Here is a 24,470-nt window from a genome sequence, read left to right as displayed (position 1 = left end):
GGATCGAACCCGTGTCCCCTGCCTTGGCATGTGGAGTCTTAACCTCTGGACTACTAGGGAAGTCCTGCATCTTTGGTCTTTAACAATTCAATTATGATGCTCATGACCTGAGGACCACACCTCGAGAATACAGGTGCACAGGCCATGATATGGATTCAGAGGGTCCAATATGGAGATTCCCTGGTGCTTCAGTGATTAGGGACCCTGTGCTTCCCCTTAGGGGGCACAGGTTCAATCCTTGGTCCGGGAACTAAGATCCCACAAGCCAAATGGCATGGCCAGTGAGCAACCAACAAACAAAAAGTAAGCAAAAATAAAAAATCACTAAGGGTCCAGTATGTATTTCTCTTTGGTTTCCTGGAATGTGTTAAGTTGAGCCTTTGTCCTCCCCTGTTTGGTTATCTGCTGGACCAACCCTAAATGCGGTTTGGATGATGTCACCTGCTTCCTCCAGCTCTATGTAGCCTTCTTCTGTAGGGAAGGGAAGGGAAGCATGGAGAGTGTGAACAGCAGGTGGTTCTTCACCTGGGGCTCCAAATCCAAAACTGAAGGAAAACTCTGGTGTTTTGGATACATGTTTGACTATGGAGTGTTTTGTCATCAGTTTCTAAAAGGAATCTGTGACCTTTCCCTCCCCACCTCCTTCTACTCCCCCACTCTGCATACATACACACAACAGAGAGCCGTGTCCTAGAGCAGCCTATGTGAGAATCACCTGGCCTCTAGACAGCAGTTGTAGGGACACCAAATTGCAAAACAGTCTCTACTCTGTGGAATCAGAATTGCTCTTCATCATCTGGTAAAAACTGCAAGCCACAGCTGGGCTGGGTGGCCAACTGTGGCCAACTGTATTGCTTAACTAATATTCCATGTGTCTCCCTACATTTCCCAGTTTATCTTGCAGTTACATTGGCACATGTGACTAATACTGACCAAAGGGAAGTGACGTGTGCCACTTAATGTTGGGAAGTGATGTGTGTCATTTATATTGGGAAGTGATGTGTGTCGCTTATTTTGGGAGGCAGTGAAGAATGGATATGGGTTTCTTTTCTTGTGCTAAGGTGACTGTGGAAAGTACAAGTTCCAGTGATGTCCCTACAAGCTGAAGGGCTGCCAGATCCTCATTGAATGTTATGTGAGCAAGAAATAAATCATCTTAGGTTAGGACACTCCTTTCAGGGTTTGTTCCTGTAGCATAGCTTAACAAGGATAGTGCTGAATAGAACACTTCCATATGCATTTAGAGTTCTGGGAGTAAAGATGTAGGTACTATGTGGTCTAGTGCAGGACATTTAGTACCTTGAGATCTTTTTCCTTCATCTGAATTGAAGGGTATCCCTGGAAAACTTTTTTTTTTTTTAATTGTGGCACGCAGGATCTTAGTTCCCCGACCAGGGATTGAACCTATGCCCCCTGCATTGGGAGCTTGGAATCTTTTTTTTTTTAACATGTAGATTTTGTCACTTTAAAAAATTATTTAGTTATTTATTTTTGGTTGTACTGAGACTTCGCTGCTGTGCGGGCTTTTCTCTAGTTGTGGAGAGTGGGAGCTGCTCTCCAGCTGTGATACACAGGCTTCTCGTGACACTGGCTTTTCTTGTTGAGGAGCATAGGCTCTAGGGAACATGGGCTTAGCAGCTGTGGCTCCTGGTTCTAGAGCACAGGCTCAGTAGTTGCGGTGCAGAGGCTTTGTTGCTCCAAGGCGTGTGGGATCTTCCTGAATCAGGGATCCAACCCACATCTCCTGCATTGGCATGTGGATTCTTTATCACTGAGCCACCAGGGAAGGCCTGAGCTTGGAGTCTTAATTACTAGACTGCAAGGGAAGTCCCCCAAACTTATTTTTTATTATGTACCTTTTGCTGTTAAATGAGAAGTTACATAGGGAAAATAACAGTCTTGTTGAGATATAATTCACATACCATATGTGTTATAGTATATTCAGAGTTGTTCAATAGTCACACTATCAAACTTCAAAGCCTTGTTATTACCCTGAAAAGAAACCCTGTACTCATTAGCAGTGACTATCCATTCCATAAATCTACTTGTTTCTATAGATCTTCCTATTCTGGGCATTACGTATCAGTCAGAGTATATAATATATAGCTTCTTGTGTCTGGCTTCTCTTGCACTTAGTACAGTGTTTTCAAAATTTGCCCATGTTTTATAATAGCATGTATCAGTACTTCATTCCTTTATATGTGCATAATATATATTTAATGTTCCATTGTATATCTATGCCACATTTTGTTTATTCATGCATCAGTTGATAAGAGATTTGTGTTGTTTCTTTTTTTTTTTTTTTTGATTATTTTGAGTAATGCGGCTGTGAACATCGATGTGTAGGTTTTTGTGTGAATTTATATTTTTCGTCTCTTGAATATATACATTGGAGTGGAATTGCTGGGTCATGTGGTAACACTGTACTTATTTTGAGGAGCTGCCAAACTGTTTCCCAAAGTGCTATACTTTTTACAGTCCTACCAGCAATGTATAGGGTTCCAGTTTCTCTACATTCTCACCAACACTTGTTATTGTTTGTCTTTTTGATTGAAGTAATCATCTTTGATGAAGCAGCTATATGCAAACTAGTCAGTGAGATATTAATGTATATTTTAACTTGTTAAGCTGTTCTTTAAGCAGTTGTAATATCCACTGGCATTTTTATAAAAATATTCACCATAAGCGTAGCACTAAAATAAAAAGTGTAATGAATAATAACAATTCCTCTGCTTGTTTAGTGTTTACAAATTTTATTTTTAAAATAATGGATTCTAGAAGGGAGAAAAGGGGAGTAGGTGATTCTCCAAATGTAATTGTTGTCTCTCTTTTTAAAAAATTCATTTATTTCTTGGCTGTGCTAGGTCTTCTTGGGTTTTCTCTATTTGGGGCAAGTTGGGGATCTCTCGAGTTGTGATGCTCGGGCTTCTCATTGTGGTGGCTTCCCTTGTTGTGGAGCACGGGCCTTGGGCACATGGGCTTAAGCAGTTGTGGCTCACAGACTCAGTAGTTGCAGCTCACGGGCCCTAGAGTATGGATTCAGTATTTGTGGTGCATTGGCTTAGTTGCTCTGCAGCATGGAAATTTTCCTGGACCAGGGATCGAACTTGTGTCCCTTGCACTGGCACATGGATTCTTACCCACTGCACCATCAGGCAAGTCTATACTTGTTCTCTTAAAGCATAAATTTGTCTCTATAAATAATGTACTTCTAATTTGTCAGATAGATTATACCTTAAATATATAAGCTTGAGCCTTTTAAAATCACAATGAAATCCTGAAAGGTTGTACATAATGAAGTAGTTGAATTGTTACATTAAATATATCCTGGGGTTCACTACTTAAAGGAGTTTCTATTTATCTTTTAAGATGGTCAGTAACTCTCCGATTATTTGTTTCATAGATTGATGTTTTTGTTTATTTTTAAGAAGAGGAGTACCCCATTATGTTGGGAATACAAGTGTTTGAAGTAGTATTATGTTCATAGTTGATCCTCACATAGATGCTCACAAATCTCAGATCCTGTGTTTGCAGATTAGCTTAGTGGCTAAAATTTATTTGCAACATAAAATAAATACTTGCAGACCTCTTGTGGTCAGTGGTAGACATGTGCAAAGTGGCAAAAAATTTGAATTACCCAACATGCACACCCCCAGCTGGGGTTGAACAGGGTGACTGTCTGCCTTCTCATTTCAGCTCTCAGACTATAAACAAGTATTCTTTTCATAGTCTCTTTCGTGCCACGTTTTTTGCATTTTTATCCTTTTTGTTGGCAGTTTCACTGTTTAAAATGGCCCCTAAGTATATTGCTGAAGTGCTCTCTAGTGTTCCTAAGTCCAGGAAGTCTGTGATGTACCTAACAGAGAAAATCCATGTGTTTGATGAGCTTGATTAGATATGAGTTATAGTACTATTGCCTGTGAGTTCAGTGTCAATGAATCAACAATATATGTTAACTAAGGTATCTTTAAATAAAAACATAAAACAAGGTTGTATGTTAATTGGTTGGTGAAAATGTTTTGACCAGACATTTACAGGATCTTAACTTTGCATGTCTTCTAAGAGTACTGATTTAGTATTTGCTAATTCAGTGTTCATAGCAACTTTACATAACTATAGAGTCAACTGTATGTTATGAGTTGTTTTTCTCTTGTTGCTTTCAAGAGTCTCTCTTTGGCTTTCGGCATTGGATTATAATGTGTCTGGACTGAATTTTTTTTTTTTTTTAGTTTATCCTACTTGGAGTTTGTTGAGCTTCATAAATGTATAGATTCATGTGCTTTCCATCAAATTTGAGAAATTTGGGAACTTTATTTCTTCAAATTCAGACTTAAATTGAAGAAAGTGGGGAAAACCATTAGACCATGCGGGTATGATCTAAATCAAATTCCTTATGATTATACAGTGGGAGTGACAAATAGATTCAAGGGATTAGATCTGATAGAGTGCCTGAAGAACTATGGACATAGATTTGTGACATTGTACAGGAGGCAGTGATCAAGACCATCCCCAAGAAAAATAAATGCAAAACAGTTGTCTGAGGAGGCCTTACAAATAGCTGAAAAAAGAAGAGAAGCTAAAGGTAAAGGAGAAAAGGAAAGATATACTCCTTTGAATGCAGAGTTCCAAAGAATAGCAAGGAGAGATAAGAAAGTCTTCCTCAGTGATCAATGCAAAGAAATAGAGGAAAACAATGGAATGGGAAAGACGAGATCTCTTTAAGAAAATTAGAGATACCAAGGGAACATTTCATGCCAAAATGGGCACAATAAAGAACAGAAATGGTGTGGACCTAACAGAAGCAGAAGATAATAAGAAGAGGTGGCAAGAATACACAGAAGTATACAAAAAAGACCTTCATGACCCAGATAACCACAATGGTGTGATCACCCACCTAGAGCCAGACATCCTGGAATGCAAAGTCAAGTGGGCCTTAGGAAGCATCACTACAAAGAAAGCCAGTGGAGGTGATGGAATTCCAGTTGATCTATTTCAAATCCTAAAAGATGATGCTGTGAAAGTGCTGCACTCAATATGTCAGCAAATTTGGGAAACTCAGCAGTAGCCACAGGACTGGAAAAGGTCAGTTTTCATTCCAATCCCAAAGAAAGGCAATGCCAAAGAATGTTCAAACTACTGCACAATTGTACTCATCTCACACGCTAGCAAAGTAATGTTCAAAATTCTCCAAGCCAAGCTTCAACAGTACGTGAACTGTGAACTTCCAGTTGTTCAAGCCGGATTTAGAAAAGGCAGAGGAACCAGAGATCAAATTGCCAACATCCGTTAGATCATAGAAAAAGCAAGAGAGTTCCAACAAAACATCTGCTTTATTGACTACACCAAAGCTTTTGACTGTGTGGATCACAACAAACTGTGGAAAATTCTGAAAGAGATGGGAATATCTGACCACCTTACCTCCTTGCTGAGAAATCTGTGTATGCAGGTCAAGAAGTAACAGTTAGAACTAACTGGACATGGAACAACGGACTGGTTCCAAACCGGGAAAGGAATATATCAAGGCTATATATTGTCACCTTGCTTATTTAACTTATATGCAGAGTACATCATGAGAAACACTGGGCTGGATGAAGCACAAGCTGGAATCAAGATTGCCAGGAGAAATATCAGTAACCTCATATATGCAGATGACACCACCCTTATGGCAGAAAGTGAAGAAGAACGAAAGAGCCTCTTGATGAAAGTGAAAGAGGAAAGTGAAAAGGCTGGCTTAAAACTCAACATTCAGAAAACTAAGATCATGGCATCTGCTCCCATCACTTCGTGGCAAATAGATGGGGAAACCATGGAAACAGTGAGAGATTTTATTTTGGGGGCTCCAAAATCACTTCAGACAGTGACTGCAGCCATGAAATTAAAAGATGCTTGCTCCTTGGAAGAAAAGCTATGACCAACCTAGACAGCATATTGAAAAGGAGAGCCATTACTTTGCCAACAAAGGTCTGTCTAGTCAAAACTATGGTTTTTCCAGTAGTCCTGTCTGGATGTGAGAGTTGGACTATAAAGAAAGCTGAGCACCGAAGAACTGATGCTTTTGAACTGTGATGTTGGAGAAGACTCTTGAGAGTCCCTTGGACTGCAAGGAGATCAAGCCATTCAATCCTAAAGGAAATCAGTCCTGAATATTCGTTGGAAGGACTGATGCTGAAGCTGAAACTCCAATATTTTGGCCACCTGATGCGAAGAACTTCTTGGAAAAGACCCTGATGCTGGGAAAGATTGAAGCCAGGAGGAGAAGGGGATGACAGGATGAGATGGTTGGATGGCATCACTGACTTGATGGACATGAGTTTGAGCAAGCTCTGGGAGTTGGTGATGGACAGGGAAGCCTGCAGTCCACGGGGTCACAAAGAGTTGGACAAGACTGAGCACCTGAACTGAACTGATTTCTTCAAGTACTTTTTTTGTGCCTTTCTCCCTCTCTTCTCCTTCTGTGATGCTGGTATGCTTGGTGGTGTCCCACAGTCTCTGAGACGTTTTTCTTCTTGTTTTCAGTCTAGATAATCTCAATTGGTTAATATTTAATTTCACTGATTCCTGTTTATATCTGCTGTTGAGCCCTTAATTTTTTTATATCAGTTATTATATTTTTCAACTCCAGAATTTGTTTGGTTCTGTTTTTTTTTTTAGTATCTCTTATATTAGTATTCTGAATTTGCTAAGACATCATTCTCATATTTTTCTTTAATTCTTTTTTCCTTTTTAATGATTTTTTTAAACTTGAGGTATAGTTGTGCAACCATCACCACCATCTAATTCTAGAATGTCTTTATCATCTCAAAAAAGCTGTATTAATTGATAACCACTCCCCGTTTCCTTCTTCGCCTTAGGTCCTGGCCACTACTGATCTACTTTTTTCTGTCTCTTTGCGTTTGATTTATATGAATGTTTCGTGTCAGGGGAATCTCACGTTATTTGGCCTTCTATTTCTGGCTTCTTTCTCTTCGCATAGTGTCTTTGAGGTTCAGTCACATGGTAGCATTTGTCAGTGTGCTCAGGCACTCAGTTGTAGCCAACTCTTTGCGACCCCATGAACTGTAGCCTGCCAGGGTCCTCTGTCCATGGAATTTTCCAGGCAAGAATACTGGAGTGGGGTGCCATTGCCTTCTCCAAGCATTTATCAGTGTTCCATTCATTTTTTGTGGTTGAATAATATCCATTGTGTGGCTGTACCACATTTTGTTTGTTCATTCTTCAGTTGATGCACTTGAGTTGTTCCACTTTTGGGCTATGATGAATAATGATGCTATGGACATTCATGTGTAGTTTTTTTTTTTTTAATGAACTGATGTTTTTCAATTTTCTTGGGTATATGCTTAAGAGTAGAATTGCCTGGTCTCAATGGCAACTCTCTGTTTAACGTTTTGAGGCACTGCCAAAATGTTTTTCACAGTTGCAGCATCATTTCACATTCTCACCAGCAACTTAGGAGGGTTCCGGTTTCTCCACATTCTCACCCACACTTATTTTCTGTTTTGTTTTTCGCTTGTTTTTACTGTAGTCATGCTAGCATGTGTGAAGTGATATCTTACTGTGATTTGTTTTTCCCTAGTGACTATCCATGTTGGGCATCATTGCATTTGGTTATTGGCTAGTTGTATATCTTTCAAGAAACATCTGTTCATATAATTTGCCCACATTTTACTAGGTTATTTGTCTTTTAAAAAAAAATTTTAAAGTTCTTTTTATATTCTGGATACTAGACCCTTAACAGATACATGATTTTCCATTATTTTTGCCCATGCTGTGGGTTGTCTTTTCACCTTGGTAGTAACAAATGTTTTTAGTTTTGATGAAGTCTAGCTTATCTATTTTTTCTTTTATTGTTTGTGTTTTAAGATGTCATGTCCAAGAAACCATTGCCTGATCTAAGATCACAAAAATTTGCACCTATATTTTCTTTTAAGAGCTTTAAAAGTTTTAGTTCTAACATTGAGGTCTTTGATCCATTTTGAGTTACCTTTTGTTTATAATATAGGAGAGGGGTTCTTATTCATATATATTTTTTTCCCATGAGGATATCTAGTTGTCCCATCATCATTTATTGAAAAGACTGTTCTTTCTCAATTGAATGGTTTTGCACCCTTGTCTAAAATTAGCTGACCATAGGTGTCTAGGTTTACTCCAAACTCTCAATCACTTTCCATTTACATATGTCTTTCCTTATGCTAGTGCTCTGCTGTCTTTATTACTGTAGCTTCACACCTAGGTTTTCAAATTAGGAAGTGTGAGTCCTCTGACATCTTGTTTTCAGTACTTGGTAGGTTATCTTGGGTCTCTGGCACTTCCATATGCATATTTCTGTGGAAAAGGTTCAAATTTTGATAGAGACTGCATTGAATTTGCAGGTGAATTTGGTGAAGTAGTATATTTTTAAGCATTACCAGTTTTATTTACATAAACTTTGGACTGTGAAGAAGGCTGAGCACTGAAGAACTGATGCTTTTGAACTGTGGTGTTGGAGAATATTGTTGAGAGTCCCTTGGACTGCAAGGAGATCCAACCAGTCCATTCTGAAGGAGATCAGCCCTGGGATTTCTTTGGAAGGAATGATGCTGAAGCTGAAACTCCAGTACTTTGGCCACCTCATGAGAAGAGTTGACTCATTGGAAAAGTCTCTGATGCTGGGAGGGATTGGGGGCAGGAGGAGAAGGGGACGACCGAGGATGAGATGGCTGGATGGCATCCCTGACTCGATGGACGTGAATCTAAGCGAGCTCCAGGAGTTGGTGATGGACCGGGAGGCCTGGCGTGCTGCGAATCATGGGGTCGTAGAGAGTCGGACATGACTGAGCGACTGAACTGAACTGAACTGAACTGAAAGTGGAAAAAAGTTTAATGTTTACGATGTTTATTAAAAAATTAAGTGAGTGTGTGGGCCTTACTTGACCTTCTTGAATCAATGGCAGAGGAATGGGGGTGGACTCTCAGAGCCAGGAGCACCAGTGTGCAACACACAACAAAGAAGGGTGTAAGACACTCACTGTGGCCAGTTGAAGGTGATAGTTGTCCTTCGCAGAACACACTGTTTCTATGTGAGCAGTCTTCCATCCTTCAGCACTCCTGCTGAGTGTTTCTCTTACCCTTGTGAATTTGTACAGCCACATTGGTAACAGTGGAACACTTGAGTAGGGATGGATATGATTGCCTTATTGTATGTAATTAATTTGAAAAATGAACATTTGGGAACATATTTCTTACATATAGCTGTTTGATATCTCATTTCTTGAAAAGTTTATGAGAGTTTTTAAGAGTCAAAATTCTCTTGAACACAGAGCTACAAACGGTGCCAGTTTAATTGGATTTATATGCTAGCCAGGTTAGGGTTGTCATAATACTTTTCTCATCTCTTGCTCTTATAACCTGTCTACCTTCCTGGGTTCCTAATGGAATTGTAGAATCATAAAGAAGGCATGGTAATTGGCTATAGTGAGTGAAAAGGTGGTTGTTGTTTAGTCACTCAATTGTGTCTGACTCTGTGACCCCATGAACTGCAGCACGCCAGGCTTCCGTGTCCTCCACTGTCTCCTGAAATTTGCTCAAACTCATGTGCATTGAATCGGTGATGTCATGGTGTGATGTATTTATTTTTATCTACCAAAAAAGCAAAGTGGAAAGAAAATCTAGTTCTCAATAAGTAGATCAAGCTATATACAGACATCATCTATACTACATATGTCATTCAGTAAAATATATTTGAACTATTGTTATGTTTGAGAGAGCAGGTCGTTAAGGCAAGTGTAAACCTAATTAGCTGTGGAGGGAGAATCACACTGCTTCACTATGGTAGGTTCAGAAATGACAACCAGGGATATTTAGACCTTGCTTCTTGCACCTATCCAGAGCCAGGGCTTGTGTAGAAGCCTCCCGAGGGTGTAGGAACTGGCACAGCCTCCTAGACTTTCCTTTGATCATCTAGAGGGGAAATTGGTACTGGATGAGGATGAGAAGCAAACCTGCCAGCCACTCACCTCTCCAGGCTCTGTCTTTCGGATGCTGCACTTCGGCCGACCTGGGTATCCTGAACAGACCTAAAGTCATCCTGCTTCAGGGTCTTTGCTGTGGTAGTCCTTTCACCTGATGAGCCCTGGCCATCACTCTTGCACTTATCAAAACCTGGTGTACAATCATGGCCTACCTCCTTAAGGTAGAGTAACATTTCCTTCATAACAACCTTGATTTCTCAGTCTTTTGCTCATTGCTCCACTTCCCAATCCCCCTTAAGGTTTTGTGAGTGCTGTATTTGTCAACAGTCCTAATCGGGTACTCTTCTAATCGGATTTGTGAGCTCTTTGAGGAAAAAACAAGGGAATGCCAAACACAAACGTTAGTCCAGGCCCTGCGTGATGTGTCACTTGTCAGCCTGAACTTTGAAGCAGTTTGTGTGGAATCAAACTTTTTTTGTTGTGTACTACAACTTGAGGAATTTTCTAACCGTCATCATATCATAGTTCTGCTCTTTTATAATGTTTCTTATTCATTTGGAGCCCACCTTTGTGGATGATAGCATTTCAGGAGTTAATGTTCCAGAATTACTCACTGTCCTATAACTCTCCTAATTCTGTCTATTTCCCCCCTCACAGGAAATGACTTAGAAGCCTTACAAGTACATCCGTGCATTCTTGCTTCAGACTTTACAATTGAGGGCCAACCCAGTCTGGAAGCACCTCTTATTAATGTTACAAGGAAACCCCTACCTCAGCAAACAAAAGGAAAGAAGAAGACTTATAATAACAAATGCCATTTTTTTTGAAGAAAAAAAAAACTTGTTTTCAGAAAATATTAAAGGAAATTTGGAAATTTTTCACATTTAGAAAAAGCTTTACAGGTAAATGGATTTGGCAGGCAGGCTCTGTCAAAATTCTGAGATTTGATCTTCCTTCCTAAGGACTTAGTGTGAAGTGATTCTGTACTGCTTTTTAAATTGCTGTTGATCAGCTTGTGGGTTTTTGGGTTCTAACTTTTCTGGTATATTGAAGATACATTATATTACATTTTTAAAAGTTAAGTTATTTTTCTGCCATTGTAAATACAAGTATCAAAATATTCTTGCAAAGCAGTTCTCAGTAAACATTTTTCTCAGCAACCATATCTTTTTATTAAGAGGGTGGAATGCTAACAGTTCTTACATAGCATTTTGGACACACTTATTTTTTGTCAGAGGTCCTGCCTCCACTGAAAATATTAACTATATAAACTTCTTGTCCTTTTCACATCGACATTGGGTCACATGGTCACCTGCCTCATGGAAATGCCTTTTTTAAAACTTAGATTTGCAGAACTCCACTATTTTTATACCTAGCCACGGTTTTAGGAAGAAAAAAAAGGAATCAGAAGCCTGACCCTCTCCCGGTCACTGGGACAGTGCCCTTCCCGCATGTATTGCTGCAGTGCCCAGGACAGTAAAATGGACTACAAGCGGCGCTTCCTGCTTGGCGGGTCCAAGCAGAAGGTGCAGCAGCACCAGCAGTACCCAGTGCCCGAGCTGGGCCGAGCACTGAGTGCTCCCCTGGCATCTGCGGCCACCACCACGCCCCTGGGCAGCCTGACCGCTGCAGGCAGCTGCCACCACGCCATGCCCCACTCCACTCCCATTGCTGACATCCAGCAGGGCATCTCCAAGTACCTGGACGCCCTCAACGTCTTCTGCCGTGCCAGTACTTTCCTCACAGATCTCTTCAGCACTGTGTTCAGGAACTCTCACTACTCTAAGGCAGCCATGCAGCTCAAAGATGTGCAGGAGCACGTCATGGAAGCAGCCAGTCGGCTGACTTCAGCCATCAAGCCCGAGATTGCCAAGATGCTGATGGAGCTTAGTGCTGGGGCTGCGAACTTGACAGATCAGAAGGAATTCAGTCTCCAGGACATTGAGGTAGAGTATCTTCTCTGTCGTACTTGGGTTGGAAAGTGTATTCCAGAGGTAAGTGAGAATGTTGTTTTAGTTTTTTCTCAAATCACTGAAATGATGGTCTTTGTCCTCTTTCCACTGATACTCTGTTCTTGTGAAAAAAATTTTTTTTTTTGCATGCCACGTTTTGAATTGCTTTCATTTAAAATTAAGTAGGATAGAAGATTATTAAACAAATGAATTAGCCTAGATTTTGTTTAAATTTTCAACTTGGAAGTTAATTTCCAAATAACATGCTGTTAAAGTACACAGTGATGTGATGTGATAGTCACTCGGTTATGTCCGACTCTTGCGACCCCACGGATTGTAGACCGCCAGGCTCCTCTGTCTGTGGGATCTCCCAGGCGAGAATACTGGAGTGGGTTGCCATTCCCTTCTCCAGGGGATAAAGTACACAGTAGGGACTGAGAATTCTAAATGTGATTATAAAGGTTTATTTGTGAATTGTCATTATATAGGCCTGTTGGTTTAACGTAGCAAGTTCTACACATGTTTACAGGATAAAGGTATTTTTCCAGTTCTGAATTTACAGTTGTTCATATTAGGATACATTTGATTCTTATTCAGGATATTTCTTAGGTCTTTGATAGTCAAAATGAAATATTCTCCCTTTTTCAGGGCTTTAGATTATAAAATTGGAATATGAATTTCATTCAGAATAAAGGTGATGTTTTTCCTTCCTTCATAGAAAATAATTGTTAAAGTGTCATCTGGTAAATTCGCTTCACTGCTAGATTTTTAAAATTATTTTTAGTTGCTCAGAGAGTTCTTCTGAGTTTGATTTTTCCATGTGTCCTTGTACATTTTAGCAGCACATCAGAGGTTAGACTTCTGGATGCTAGGAGGGAGAACGTTTTTTCAGCATCCCGGGGTTGTATTTGATTTTTGGAAATCACCAGTCTGAACCAAATCTCATGATTGCAGTAGCTGAATAAGCTAATTTATACTGTTGTGGGTTTGGGGGGGACAAAAGCTAAGCTATTAAGTATTATGACTCACTTTTATTGTGTTTAAAAGGCATATTGTGATTTGGAAAGCATTTCCGAAAGGAATTTTTTTGTTTTAGTTTATTTTTGGCTGTGCTGGGTCTTCACTGCTGCACAGGTTTTCTCCAGTTGTGGCGAGTGGGGGCTACTCTAGCTGCAGGGCGCCGACTTCTCATTGCAGTGTCTTCTCTTGTTGTGGAGCATGGGCTCCAGGCGTGTGGGCTCAGTAGTTGTGGCACACGGACTTAGTTACTCCACGGCATGTGAGATCTTTTTGGACCTAGGGATTGAACGCCTGTCTCCTGCATTGTGGATTCTTAACCACTGAACTACTGGCAAAGTCCTCCAAGAGGAATTTAAAATTATTTTTGAAAAGACTTAATAGTCTTGGTTTAAATCAGGCATTAGACATCTTCAGATTTTTTCTGTAGAGGGCAAATAGTAAATTTTAGGCTGCGTGGGCCACATTTGTCTCTGTCACAAAATCTTTGTTTTTTGGGTTTTTTAAAAAATAACCCTTTAAAAATCTGATAACCAGTTTTCCCTAGTAGACTTGTCTATTGGACTGGATTTGGCCTATTGCTGAATCTGCTGGTATAAATGTATATGTGTGTAATATCTTCCTTGGGTCATTCTGTTTTGAACCTATCCAAATATATTTTTATTTTCTGATTTTTTTCCTATGGTCATGGCATATATTCAGAGAAAGCATGACTTTGAAGTGTTTTTAAAAGTGGCTTGGCATAGTTTAAAGTGTTTTTTAATATTATACATGTAAACATATATAAAGCATATTAAAAAAAAAAATTACTTCTGAAAAGAAACTCAAGCAGTAAAATTTAACAGTACTGCTCGACTCTCCCATCTCATTCCTTTTCCCAGAAGAGACCACTGTTAACTGGCTTGGTGTGTGCCATTCCAGACTACTGTGTATACATGCACAGATACACAGCTGTGACTTTTGTTTGTTTTATGTGAAGAACCAAGTGCAGCTCGCTGTGTGCTTGATTGCTGCTGTGCAGAGATGTGACAAGAGAGCACTTAGAGACTCTGCCTTCTCTGAAACAGTTGAACAGTATTAGGCCCAGACTGTTAGAGCTATCATCCTATAACGGCACAACCATCATTAGCTTTATTTAGAATTTCAGTCAAGAGTGGTTTGAAAAATGAGGCCAAAGCCTCTTATTTTAACATGGACATTCCTGAGCTCTTCTTCAGGCCATGCCTCCAAGTGCTGGAGGAGACAGAGCTAGGCCTCCAGGGCCACTTCCCCTCTGACCCAGTGGGCAAGTGCCCTTGTTCCCCAGGACAGGACAACTAGAGAAGGATGCACTGACCCTGAGGACTTGGAGTTGAGTAACCCACTGGGTGCAGTAGCACTTAGCCGGTCCCTTCTGCTTTTCTGGGACCAGTGTGGATCATGTGAGCTGAGAAAGGGAAGTATTTCTTGTTGTGTTTTGGAATTTTGGCTTGACTTTCCCCATTGAAATGTGATTAGGATAGCTGGAACACTACCATGTTTTTGTGTATAATGGGCTAAACAGGCTTTCAGAGTCTAAACTGGAAACTAAGTGCTGTTGATGGGTTTTAGAATCTATGCTTGTATTCTGGGTTTCAAACTGCTGACTTAAAAGTAAATCCTAAAATGTGATTGCCAAATGTAGGCCTACAGATTTAACATTTTCTTTCCACAGAACAGTATTTGTTGTTTCTGGAATTTATGTACCACCGTGGTCCCTCTCTCTCAGGATATTCACCAATTCAGATGGAATAGTTAGGCATTTTTCCCCGTGTTGGCTTTTAAAGATTTTATCAGCAAGGCCCAGAGACGCTCTTTAGCATTCATCCTTGGGGAAAGAATCTGTGGTCTAACATTGATGAACTTGACTGACTAGGCAAGGACCTGTGCTTGGCAGCTGAGCCTAGGACTGTGGTTGAAGAAAGCCCTGAATTCAGTGTTCAAACGCTTGACCGTTTTAAACCTGAGATAGAGTACTAGTTCCACTGTCCCACCCCTTGAGGGGGCGAAAACATGCTTCTGATGCTCCCTGAGTTAAAGTCAGGTTTGGGATATGCTCACTGATTGACAGACCCTGCTGCCTGTGTCTAGGAACTGCAGTTGCTGACTGTGTGCTCTGGGGCAGGCAGGGTGTACATGAGTTCTGTCCTGTCTGTATTCATTAGTGACTCTGCCCCTTACTTCAAGTGGTTCACCCTCATAATCCCACTGTTAGAGAAGTAAGCTGTGAGGATTAACTAGTGCTCTTGACACTGCTTATTATGGGGCATGGAATCAGAAAATGTGGGTTTAGAAAATGACTCTGCCTCTTATTGTCTGTGTGATGTTGAGCAAATCTTCTAACATCTGTAAGCCTCAGTTTGCCCATCTGTGAAACGGAATTACCACCCACCTTCACAAGAGTTCTTGTGAAGATCAGAAGCAACTAGTGAGTGAAATACTGTACCCAGTTAGTTGTCATCCCATGTTGTTGTTGCTTCCAGCATGGCCTGAAAGGTGCTATTAGCCCTTCTCTGAAGTATAGAGCACAATTATGTACAGAGCCAGCATCAGAGAGGAATGTACAGCAGGTCATTCTTCTCCCCAGAATGCTTTTAGGTGGAAAAAGTTGCCACTCTTAGGACATTTGCTCTACTCATTCATTTCCTGGTTCTTTAGGCAGGCCACCTCCCTTTCCCTTCTGCGTTATTGTCTCTTTGGGTGTTATAAGATGGCAGTAGTATTACCTTGCTTGATGTAAAAACTGTCAGGATCTTTTCAGCATAAAGGCCCTTAGGGACCTCTTCTACCAGTAGTCACTGCTCTATTACCTTGTAACTAGAATTCCCAGGTGGTGCAGTGGTAAAGAACCCACTTTGCCAGTGCAGGAGATGCAAGAGATGCAGATTCGATCCTTGGGTTGGGAAGATCCCCTGGGGTAGGAAAGGGCTAGCCACTCCAGTATTCTTGTCTGGAAAATTCCATGGACAGAGGAGCCTGTTGGGCTACAGTCCATGGGGTTGCAAAAGAGTCAGACATGACTGAGCAACTGAGCATGCATAGAATGGGGATGCTCAGGGAAGGGAATGGAGAGGGATGTGGGACACTTGCAGTAGCTAGGATTTTTTGAACAAGCCAGTTGACAGTTCACGTGGGATTTTCCCCACTCTGGATTTATAGAAAATGTAGAGTTTACTTTGTATATGAACTGGAATGTTGTCTAAAATTAGAAATATGATCTTAATCAAGTGCTCCATGGGGATTACTTTGTGTAAGTCTCTAACTATCAGTCCAGCCAAAATGAATTCAGGAAAAATATGGTTTCCCATGTTGAATTTGTTCATCATATAAAGCTTTGACATCCCACAGCATTTTTTTTTTTTTTTCCCACAGCATTTTTTACAGGTAGACTACATGAGACCTGCTGTCTTTGTCTTTTCGAGTCTAGGGGCATCTCCATTGGTGTGTTAATTCCAATGTTCCTGTTAAAGGCCAGGCTACATGAGTTCTCTCTGGTTTTGTCTACCTCAGTTTATTTGTCCTAAAAATCTGGTATCCTAACTGATACTGAGCCTTAGACTCATTTGCAAGCAAAACATGTAGTTCATATTAAAGAAGTATAGGCAGTCCCCTAACTAGGTTTTCTATTTATTAGAAAGTCACAAATGTTAACTTCTTTTTACAAACATCTGTCACTCGTTTTAAATGAAATTACTTTTTCAGTCCAAATATGTAAGTGAAAGAATGAAACTGACTTGTAGTTCATGTGTTCATTAAACAGATGTATATTGCACACTTTCTTTGTGCCAGGCACAGAGGAAGCAGCAGCGAACAAGACAGAAGTGCCTCCTTTCATGAAGATAGATGAGGACTGTGATCTTAGACACTTGGTTAGAAAAGGCATCAGTGAGAATGTGATATTTGAGAAAGAAACTGGGGGAGATGAAGAAGCAGGCCTTGATGATAGCCAGGGAAAGAGGGTTCTGGGGAGAGGGAACAAAGCTCCTGAGGCAGGAGCAAACCTGAGTGTGTGAAGAGCAGTGAGGATCTGTCGTGGCTGAAACAATGAGTGAAACAGACACGAGGGGTGAGGTCAGACAGGTAAGGAGGTCATCCTCTGCAGGGAGGATGAGAGGAGGACAGCAAGACGAAGTGATGACACCTCTCGCCTTGCTTTCTTCACCACTTGGGAGCTCTGGGGCTCTGGTTTCACGTTGGGGCCTCAGTATTGATACGGGGTTCCCAAGAGTTGTATGCCTTTAAAGGGATGTATTTTATATCTTCCAGCATTTTTAGTGACTTTCCAAGTGCAGTTTCCCTCAACGTCTGCAGGGGATTGGCTCTAGAACCCCCTGTACCGAAATCTGAAGATTCTCAAGTCCCTTATATGAAATGGCATAATATTTATATAGAACCTACATACATTCCCATGTGTAATTTAAATAATCTCTAGATTATTTATAAAACTTAATACAGTTTAAATGCAGTGTTAATAGTTATTAAATTCAGTGTAAATGCTATCTAATAGTTGCCTATGGCAGATTCAAGTTTTGCTTTTTGGAACTTTCTGGAGTATTTTCTCCTGAATATTTTTGACCTGTAGTTGGTTGAATCTGCACAAGTGGAAATTGTAAATCAGAGGACCCCCCTGTATCACCATATTATAAATAGACTTTAAATCAAGTCTTTATGTAATTGCACCTTGGCTTTCAGTTCTGTGCATTGACAGATGTCTTTTCTATACTGTGTACCTATGAATATGTTTGAAATAATTTATTTGTGAGCACTGACTGACTCTTAAGGACCTTAATTCAGGCATTTTAACGTTTATTTTGGATAGATGTATGCCAGAAATGCTGCAGAGCAACAGTAATGGAAAATATTAGAGCTGGTTTCAAAATGTGATTTTCATTAACCCTAATGGAATTAAATTTGCATAGTGTTTTTTTTTTTCTTTTTTTTGCCTAAAGGTAAAATTCAGCGTTACTTCTTTCTTGTTTCGTCTAGTTGACCTTCCATAACAGATTATGGAGTAAATGTTTCCTAACTATATATGCCAAATGAAAATTCAAATTGCTGGTATTAATCAGAAACTTAAATTCATTTTATAAAAAATATATATAAATCCAGTTTTCAGGCTGTTAATTTCTGTCACTCTTCTTGGCTGTTCTTTTAACCAGCTGAATCTGTTATCTAAATTGTCTTCAGATTTTAACTATTAGAAGAAGCTGTAATTAATTAGGCAGTTGAAATTTGGGTGATTGTGCAAAATTTCATGGTGAACAACAAATAAGATTTACTGCCTTCCCAGCCCATCTTTATGGGTAGAAGCTCCTGGGGCCAGAGGGTATCAGTCACTCTGGAGGGACTAGACCCTTTGATTTGTTAAGAAGTACTTTGCACCAAAGAGACACAGATGTAAAGACCAGACTTTTGGACTCTGTGGGAGAAGGTGAGAGTGGGATGATTTGAGAGAATAGCATTGAAACATGTATATTATCATATGTGAAACAGATTGCCAGTCCAGGTTCGATGTATAAGATGGGGTGCTCAGGGCTAGTGGCACTGGGATGACCCTGAGGGATGGGATGGGGAGGGAGGTGGGGGGGGTTCAGGATGGGGAACACATATACACCCATGGTGGATTCATGTGAATGTATAGCAAAAACCACCACAATATTGTAAAGTAATTACACTCCAATTAAAAAAAAAAGAAAACTCAGTGCCAACAAGAATAAATAAAAGGATGGAAAAAGATGAAAAAAAAGTGCTGTGCAGCCCACTCATTATTATGAAAATTGCTAATTAAAAGGAGAAAAATGAGGAATTAAGCAAATTTCCTGCTTCTCCACTACAGACATTTTTCAGGGTAACCAAATATAGCCCTAGTGGATGAGGGAAGTTTTCTTCTATTTAGAAGACTCTGAGTACTCTCCTATGTAGAAAAGATGATACGATTAGAAAACTCACCATTTTGCATACCATAATGAATTAATTGACTCAGGTGGTGGTCAGCAATGGAGGATAAAATCATTTGATGAAAGGCTGCTGGAGAGGAATCGGGCATTTCTCAGCCAAATCCATTGGTCAACCTCAGCATCACTGAATCCGAGATGACCATGTGATTGTGTCTCCTGATAAGAACTTTACAGCACTCCCATGATGCAGTCTTGTACTTATCCGTCTTTCTGCCATATCCTGGGGTGGGAAGGACCCTGAAATAATCTAGTCAAGCCTCTAGAAGGAATTACCACTCTACAGGAAATTTGGGTGTGGTGGCACAAGTTATATAACACCATAAGGGAGCAATCACAGTCAGACAAATCCAGAAAGTGGCATTTTCTATAGGCAGTTGACTTGATTTGTTCAGCAAGTCTAGTAGCATGAAGAAAAATTCAGTAGAGAGTTAAGAGATACAAATTAAAAGAGAATTGAGATGAAACAACCAAATAAAATGAGGTTTTTGGAGTTGAAATTCAAACCAAAAAAATAAAGGTTTTTGGCTACACCACATAGCTGATGGGATTTTAATTCCTCGACCCTGGGTCCTCAGCAGTGAAAGCATGGAGTCCTAAGGACTGGACCACCAGGGAATTCCCCCAAAAAAGACATTTTTAAAGATAAGTTGGGAACTTTGAACATGTATTGGGTCCTGGTTGATTGGGATTTGCTCCAAAACATTCCAGCAGAATAAGGTAGAGTTGGGGAGAAGGATGAAAAAAACATAGCAAAATGGTTTTACTTGTTGAAGGTTTTTGATGGGTACATGGGGTGGGGGGTTGTTATACTTTGTTTTTGTGTATGGTTAGACATTTTCCAAGTTTAAAAAAAAGGGAGAGAGAAACTTAGGATCACATGACAGGAGTAATATATCAGAAACACCCAATAAATAATTCCGTTTCATGGAGAGATTTGTTCATACGAGGTGGTCTTCTAACAGGAACGGATTTAGGAAAAGTCCTGTGTTCTGTCTCACAGAATACTCCTCTGGCACTCTGGTCCTAAGTTTGTTGTTGGGGGGTTTTCCTATACAAAGCAATTTGGGATCAGTTCTAACATGTTTATATATATATATATTTTAATATGTATCTATCTCTTTCTTTGTTCATTTGGCTGCACTGGGTCTTAGTTGCCGCACTTGGAATCTTACATTGTCACTGCAGCATGTGGAATCTTTTTTAGTTGCAGCATGCAAACTCTTAGTTGCGGGCATGTGGGATCTAGTTCCCTGACCAGGGATCGAACCTGGGACCTTTGCATTGGAAGCACAAAGTTTTAGCCACCAAACCACCAGGGAAACCCCAGTTCTAACACTTTTTCCGGGAGTTAGCATCAGATCCCACAGTTAATGGCTCAGTCCCACAAGATTCCCCCTACCCCCTCACTTAGATACCAGTTACAAGTCCAGGGTGTTACCTGTGTTTCTTAACAACTGGCTATAAATCAAAAGAATCCCATGACCCCTTCCACAGATTTGATTAATTTGTTAGAACAGCTCACAGAACTCAGAAAAAAACATTCCTGAGAAATGTTTCATCTCAGAAAAAAACTCAATTATAAAAGGATGTAACTTAGGAACAGCCAGATGAAAGATATGCATAAGGCAAAGTTTGTGGTAAGTGGTGTGAGCTTCCATGCCCTTTCCAGGCCTGCTACCCTCCCAGCACCTGCACATGGTCTTTATCCCAGAATCTTTCTGAACCCCATCCTTTGGGCGTTTCCGAACCTTCATTTCACAGGTGTGGTTGATTCAGTTTTGGTTGTTGGTGATTGATTCTCTCTCCAGCCTCTTCCCTTCTCCAGAGGGGTTGGGCTGAAAGTTTCAAACTTGGTTCCCCTGGCAACCAGCCCCTATCCTTAGGGACTTTCCAAAAGTCACCTTGTTAACACAAACTCAGGTATGGTTGAAAGATGCTTGTTATGAATAACAAAAGATACTTTCTCTCTCTTATCACTTAGAAAATTCCAAGGGTTTTAGGAGCTGTGTGCCAGGAACCATGGGAAAGGACCAAAATATGTATTTATTATTAATCACAATACCACAGAGAGTATTATTGAGTAAGGTATAGTGATGAGAAAAAAGGCAAGTGCTCTTCAGAAAAAAATGAAAGAAATAAAAATGAATCAAGGAAGAAAAAGATGAGAATAGAGGAAAGATACTTCTGAAGGCAGGACCCCAGCAGCAAGGAGGAGTCGAGGAAAGAATGCTGTGCTTGCAATTTTGGTGACTAAAATGGCAGTGTTGCTTTCTTTTAGGAGACTATAATTTAATATTTCATAGTTACCAAAAAGACAAGATGGCAGAGGAATAGGGAGGGGAGACCACTTTCTCCCCCACAAATTCATCAAAAGATCATTTGAACGCTGAGCAACTTCTACAGAACAACTTCTGAACACTGGTGGAGGACACCACGCATCCAGAAAGGCAGCCCATTTTCTTTGAAAGGAGGTAGGACAAAATATAAAAGACAAAAAGAGAGACAAAAGAGTTAGGGATGAATCCCTGTCCTGGGGAGGGAATTGTGAAGGAGGAGACGTTTCCACGCAGTAGGAGACTCTCTCACAGGCGGGTCTGTGGGGAGTTTTGGAATCTCAGGAGGCAATGTAACTGGGAGAAAAAAAAAAAAAGAAACCCATAGAATACAAGTCTAACCACTACTGCGGAAAAGAGAACTTTGCCGGAAAGGCTCTAACCTAACAACCTAACCTGGCCTGGCCTGGCCTGCTCACAGAACAAAGGATTGAAAGAATACCAAAAGAGAGCCAGCTGTGTACCGGCCCCTACCCGCCCAGAGGCAGAGAGGCAGGCTTGGGACAGCCAGAGCTGGAAAGCAAGGGGCTGCTACAGTCTCAACCCCAGAGATACATCTTCCACCAGGAGGGTGGCAGCCTGAGATCAGCTCTCTAGAGGAGACATGCGGTGCACCCAGGAAACCAAGTGGCCGGGACGGGGGAGGTAATTAAGACGCACGGCTCACCTGGGACAGTACGCTTGACAAGCACCTGGTCACCTGAGCTGCTTAGATTTGGGAAGGGCACAAAACACACGCCCAGCCCACAGAGACTGAGCCAGAACTGTGTCTGAGTGTCTCCTGTGGAGGTACAGGTACTTTTTGAAGGTCATCATTATCTTCATTACCTCCACCATAGTTTGGCCTCAGGTCAAGCAACAGGGAGAGAACACAGCCCCTTCCTGCTGCTCTCCCATCAGGAAGAGCAGTGGCCTGCCACAGGGGCTCTGGGTGCAGCAGACCTGGGTAATGGCATAAGCCCTCTTGGAGGAGGGCACCATTAACCCCATCATAGAACCACCAGAACTTCCACAGGACTGGGGGAACAGACTCTTGGAGGGCACAAACAAAACCTTGTGCACACCAGGATCCAGGAGAAAGGAGCAGTGACCCCATAAGAAACTGACCCAGACATGCCCATGAGTGTCCAGGAATCCCTGGTGGAAGCGTGGGCTGGTGGTGGCCTGCTGCAGGGTTGGAGGCACTGAGTGTAGCAGGGCATGCATGGGACCTTTGAAGGTCATCATTATCTTCATTACCCTCACCGTAGTTTGGGCTCAGGTCAAGCAACAGGGAGAGAACACAGCCCTGCCCATCAACAGAAAATTGGATTAAAGATTTGCTGAACATGGCCCCTCCATGAAATAAGATTGATTATATTCTTTGCAGCCAAAGATGGAGAAGCTGTATACAGTCAGTAAAAACAAGACCGGGAGCTGACTGTGGCTCAGATCATGAACTCTTTATTGCCAAATTCAGACTTAAATTGAAGAGAGTAGGGAAAACTGCTAGACCATTCAGGTATGACCTAAATCAAATCCCTTATGATTATACAGCAGAAGTGAGAAATAGATTTAAGGGACTAGATCTGATAGAGTGCCTGATGAATTATGGACTGAGGTTTGTGACATTGTACGGGAGACAGAGATCAAGACCATCCCCATGGAAAATAAATGCAAAAAAGCAAAATGGCTGTCTAGGGAGGCCTTACAAATAGCTGTGAAAAGAAGAGAAGTGAAAAGCAAAGGAGAAAAGGAAAGATATAAGCATCTGAATGCAGAGTTCCAAAGAATAGCAAGGAGAGATCAGAAAGCCTTCCTCAGCAATCAATGCAAAGAAATAGAGGAAAACAACAGAATGGGAAAGACTAGAGATCACTTCAAGAAAATTAGAGACACCAAGGGAACATTTCATGCAAAGATGGGCACAATAAAGGACAGAAATGGTGTGGACCTAACAGAAGCAAAGGATATTAAGAAGAGGTGGCAAGAATACACAGGAGAAGTATACAAAAAAGACCTTCATGACCCAGATAACCACAACGGGGTGCTCACACACCTAGAGCCAGACATCCTGGAATGCGAAGTCAAGTGGGCCTTAGGAAACATCACTACAAAGAAAGCCAGTGGAGGTGATGGAATTCCAGTTGAGTTATTTCAAATCCTAAATGGTGATGTTGTGAAAGGGCTGCACTCAATATGCCAGCAAATTTGGAAAACTCAGCAGTGGCCACACAATCCCAAAGAAAGGCAATGCCAAAGAATGTTCAAACTACCGCACAATTGCACTCATCTCACGGTAGTAAAGTAATGCTCAAAATTATCCAAGCCAAGCTTCAGCAGTACGTGAACTGTGAACTTCCAGTTGTTCAAGCTGGATTTAGAAAAGGTAGAGGAACCAGAGATCAGATTGCCAACATCCATTGGATCATCAAAAAAGCAAGAGAGTTCCAGAAAAACATCTACTTCTGCTTTATTGACTACGCCAAAGCCTTTGACTGTGTGAATCAAAACAAACTGTGGAAAATTCTTTAAGAGATGGAAATACTAGACCACCTGACCTGCCTTTTGAGAAATCTGTATGCAGGTCAGGAAGCAATGGTTAGAAGTGGACATGGAACAACAGACTTGTTCCAAATCAGGAAAGGAGTACATCAAGGCTGTATATTGTCACCCTGCTTATTTAACTTATATGCAGAGTACATCATGAGAAACTCTGGGCTGGATGAAGCACAAGCTGGAATCAAGATTGCCGAGAGAAATATCAGTAACCTCATATATGCAGATGACACCACCGTTATTGTAGGAAGAGAAGAAGAACTAAAGAGCCTCTTGATGAAAGTGAAAGAGGAGAGTGAAAAAGTTCGGTTAAAACTCAACATTCAGAAAACTAGGATCATGGCATCTGATCCTATCACTTCATGGCAAATAGATGGGGGAACAATGGAAACAGTGACAGACTTTATTTTGGGGGGCTCCATAATCATTGCAGATGGTGACTGCAGGCATGAAATTAAAAGATGCTTGCTCCTTGGAAGAAACGCTTTGACCAACCTAGACAGCATATTAAAAAGCAGAGACGTTACTTTGCCAACAAAGGTCCATCTAGTCAAGGCTATGGTTTTTCCAGTGGTCATGTATGGATGTGAGAGTTGGATTGTGAAGAAAGCTGAGCACCGAAGAATTGATGCTTTTGAACTGTGGTGTTGGAGAAGACTCTTGAGAGTCCCTTGGACTGCAAGGAGATCCAACCAGTCCATCCTAAAG

At 41.0% G+C, this 24,470-nt stretch overlaps 1 protein-coding gene and 1 non-coding gene across 5 annotated transcripts in view; one reads left to right on the top strand and one right to left on the bottom strand.

Moving 5' to 3' along the window:
* The window catches only part of GARRE1 (granule associated Rac and RHOG effector 1), an 82,354-nt gene that overhangs the window by 20,461 nt on the left and 37,423 nt on the right, over nucleotides 1–24,470 (top strand). For 3 of the 4 annotated variants that reach the window (XM_040253126.1, XM_040253127.1, XM_040253129.1), the window contains exon 2: nucleotides 10,605–11,893. In XM_040253126.1, the coding sequence (XP_040109060.1) occupies nucleotides 11,399–11,893 (495 nt within the window). In that variant the 5' untranslated portion in view covers nucleotides 10,605–11,398. Of the gene's footprint in view, nucleotides 1–9,660; nucleotides 10,169–10,604; nucleotides 11,894–24,470 lie in introns of those variants that run through there. The other variant, XM_040253128.1, reaches the window with a different exon arrangement.
* On the bottom strand, nucleotides 20,138–20,210 carry TRNAG-UCC. The gene has a single exon. It is a non-coding gene; the product is annotated as a tRNA-Gly (tRNA).

Source organism: Oryx dammah, unplaced genomic scaffold (genome assembly GCF_014754425.2).
Source record: "Oryx dammah isolate SB20612 unplaced genomic scaffold, SCBI_Odam_1.1 HiC_scaffold_13, whole genome shotgun sequence".
NCBI lineage: Eukaryota > Metazoa > Chordata > Mammalia > Artiodactyla > Bovidae > Oryx > Oryx dammah.
The sequence above is the reverse complement of the archived record's forward strand: the minus strand, read 5'-3'. Positions and strand labels throughout refer to the sequence as shown.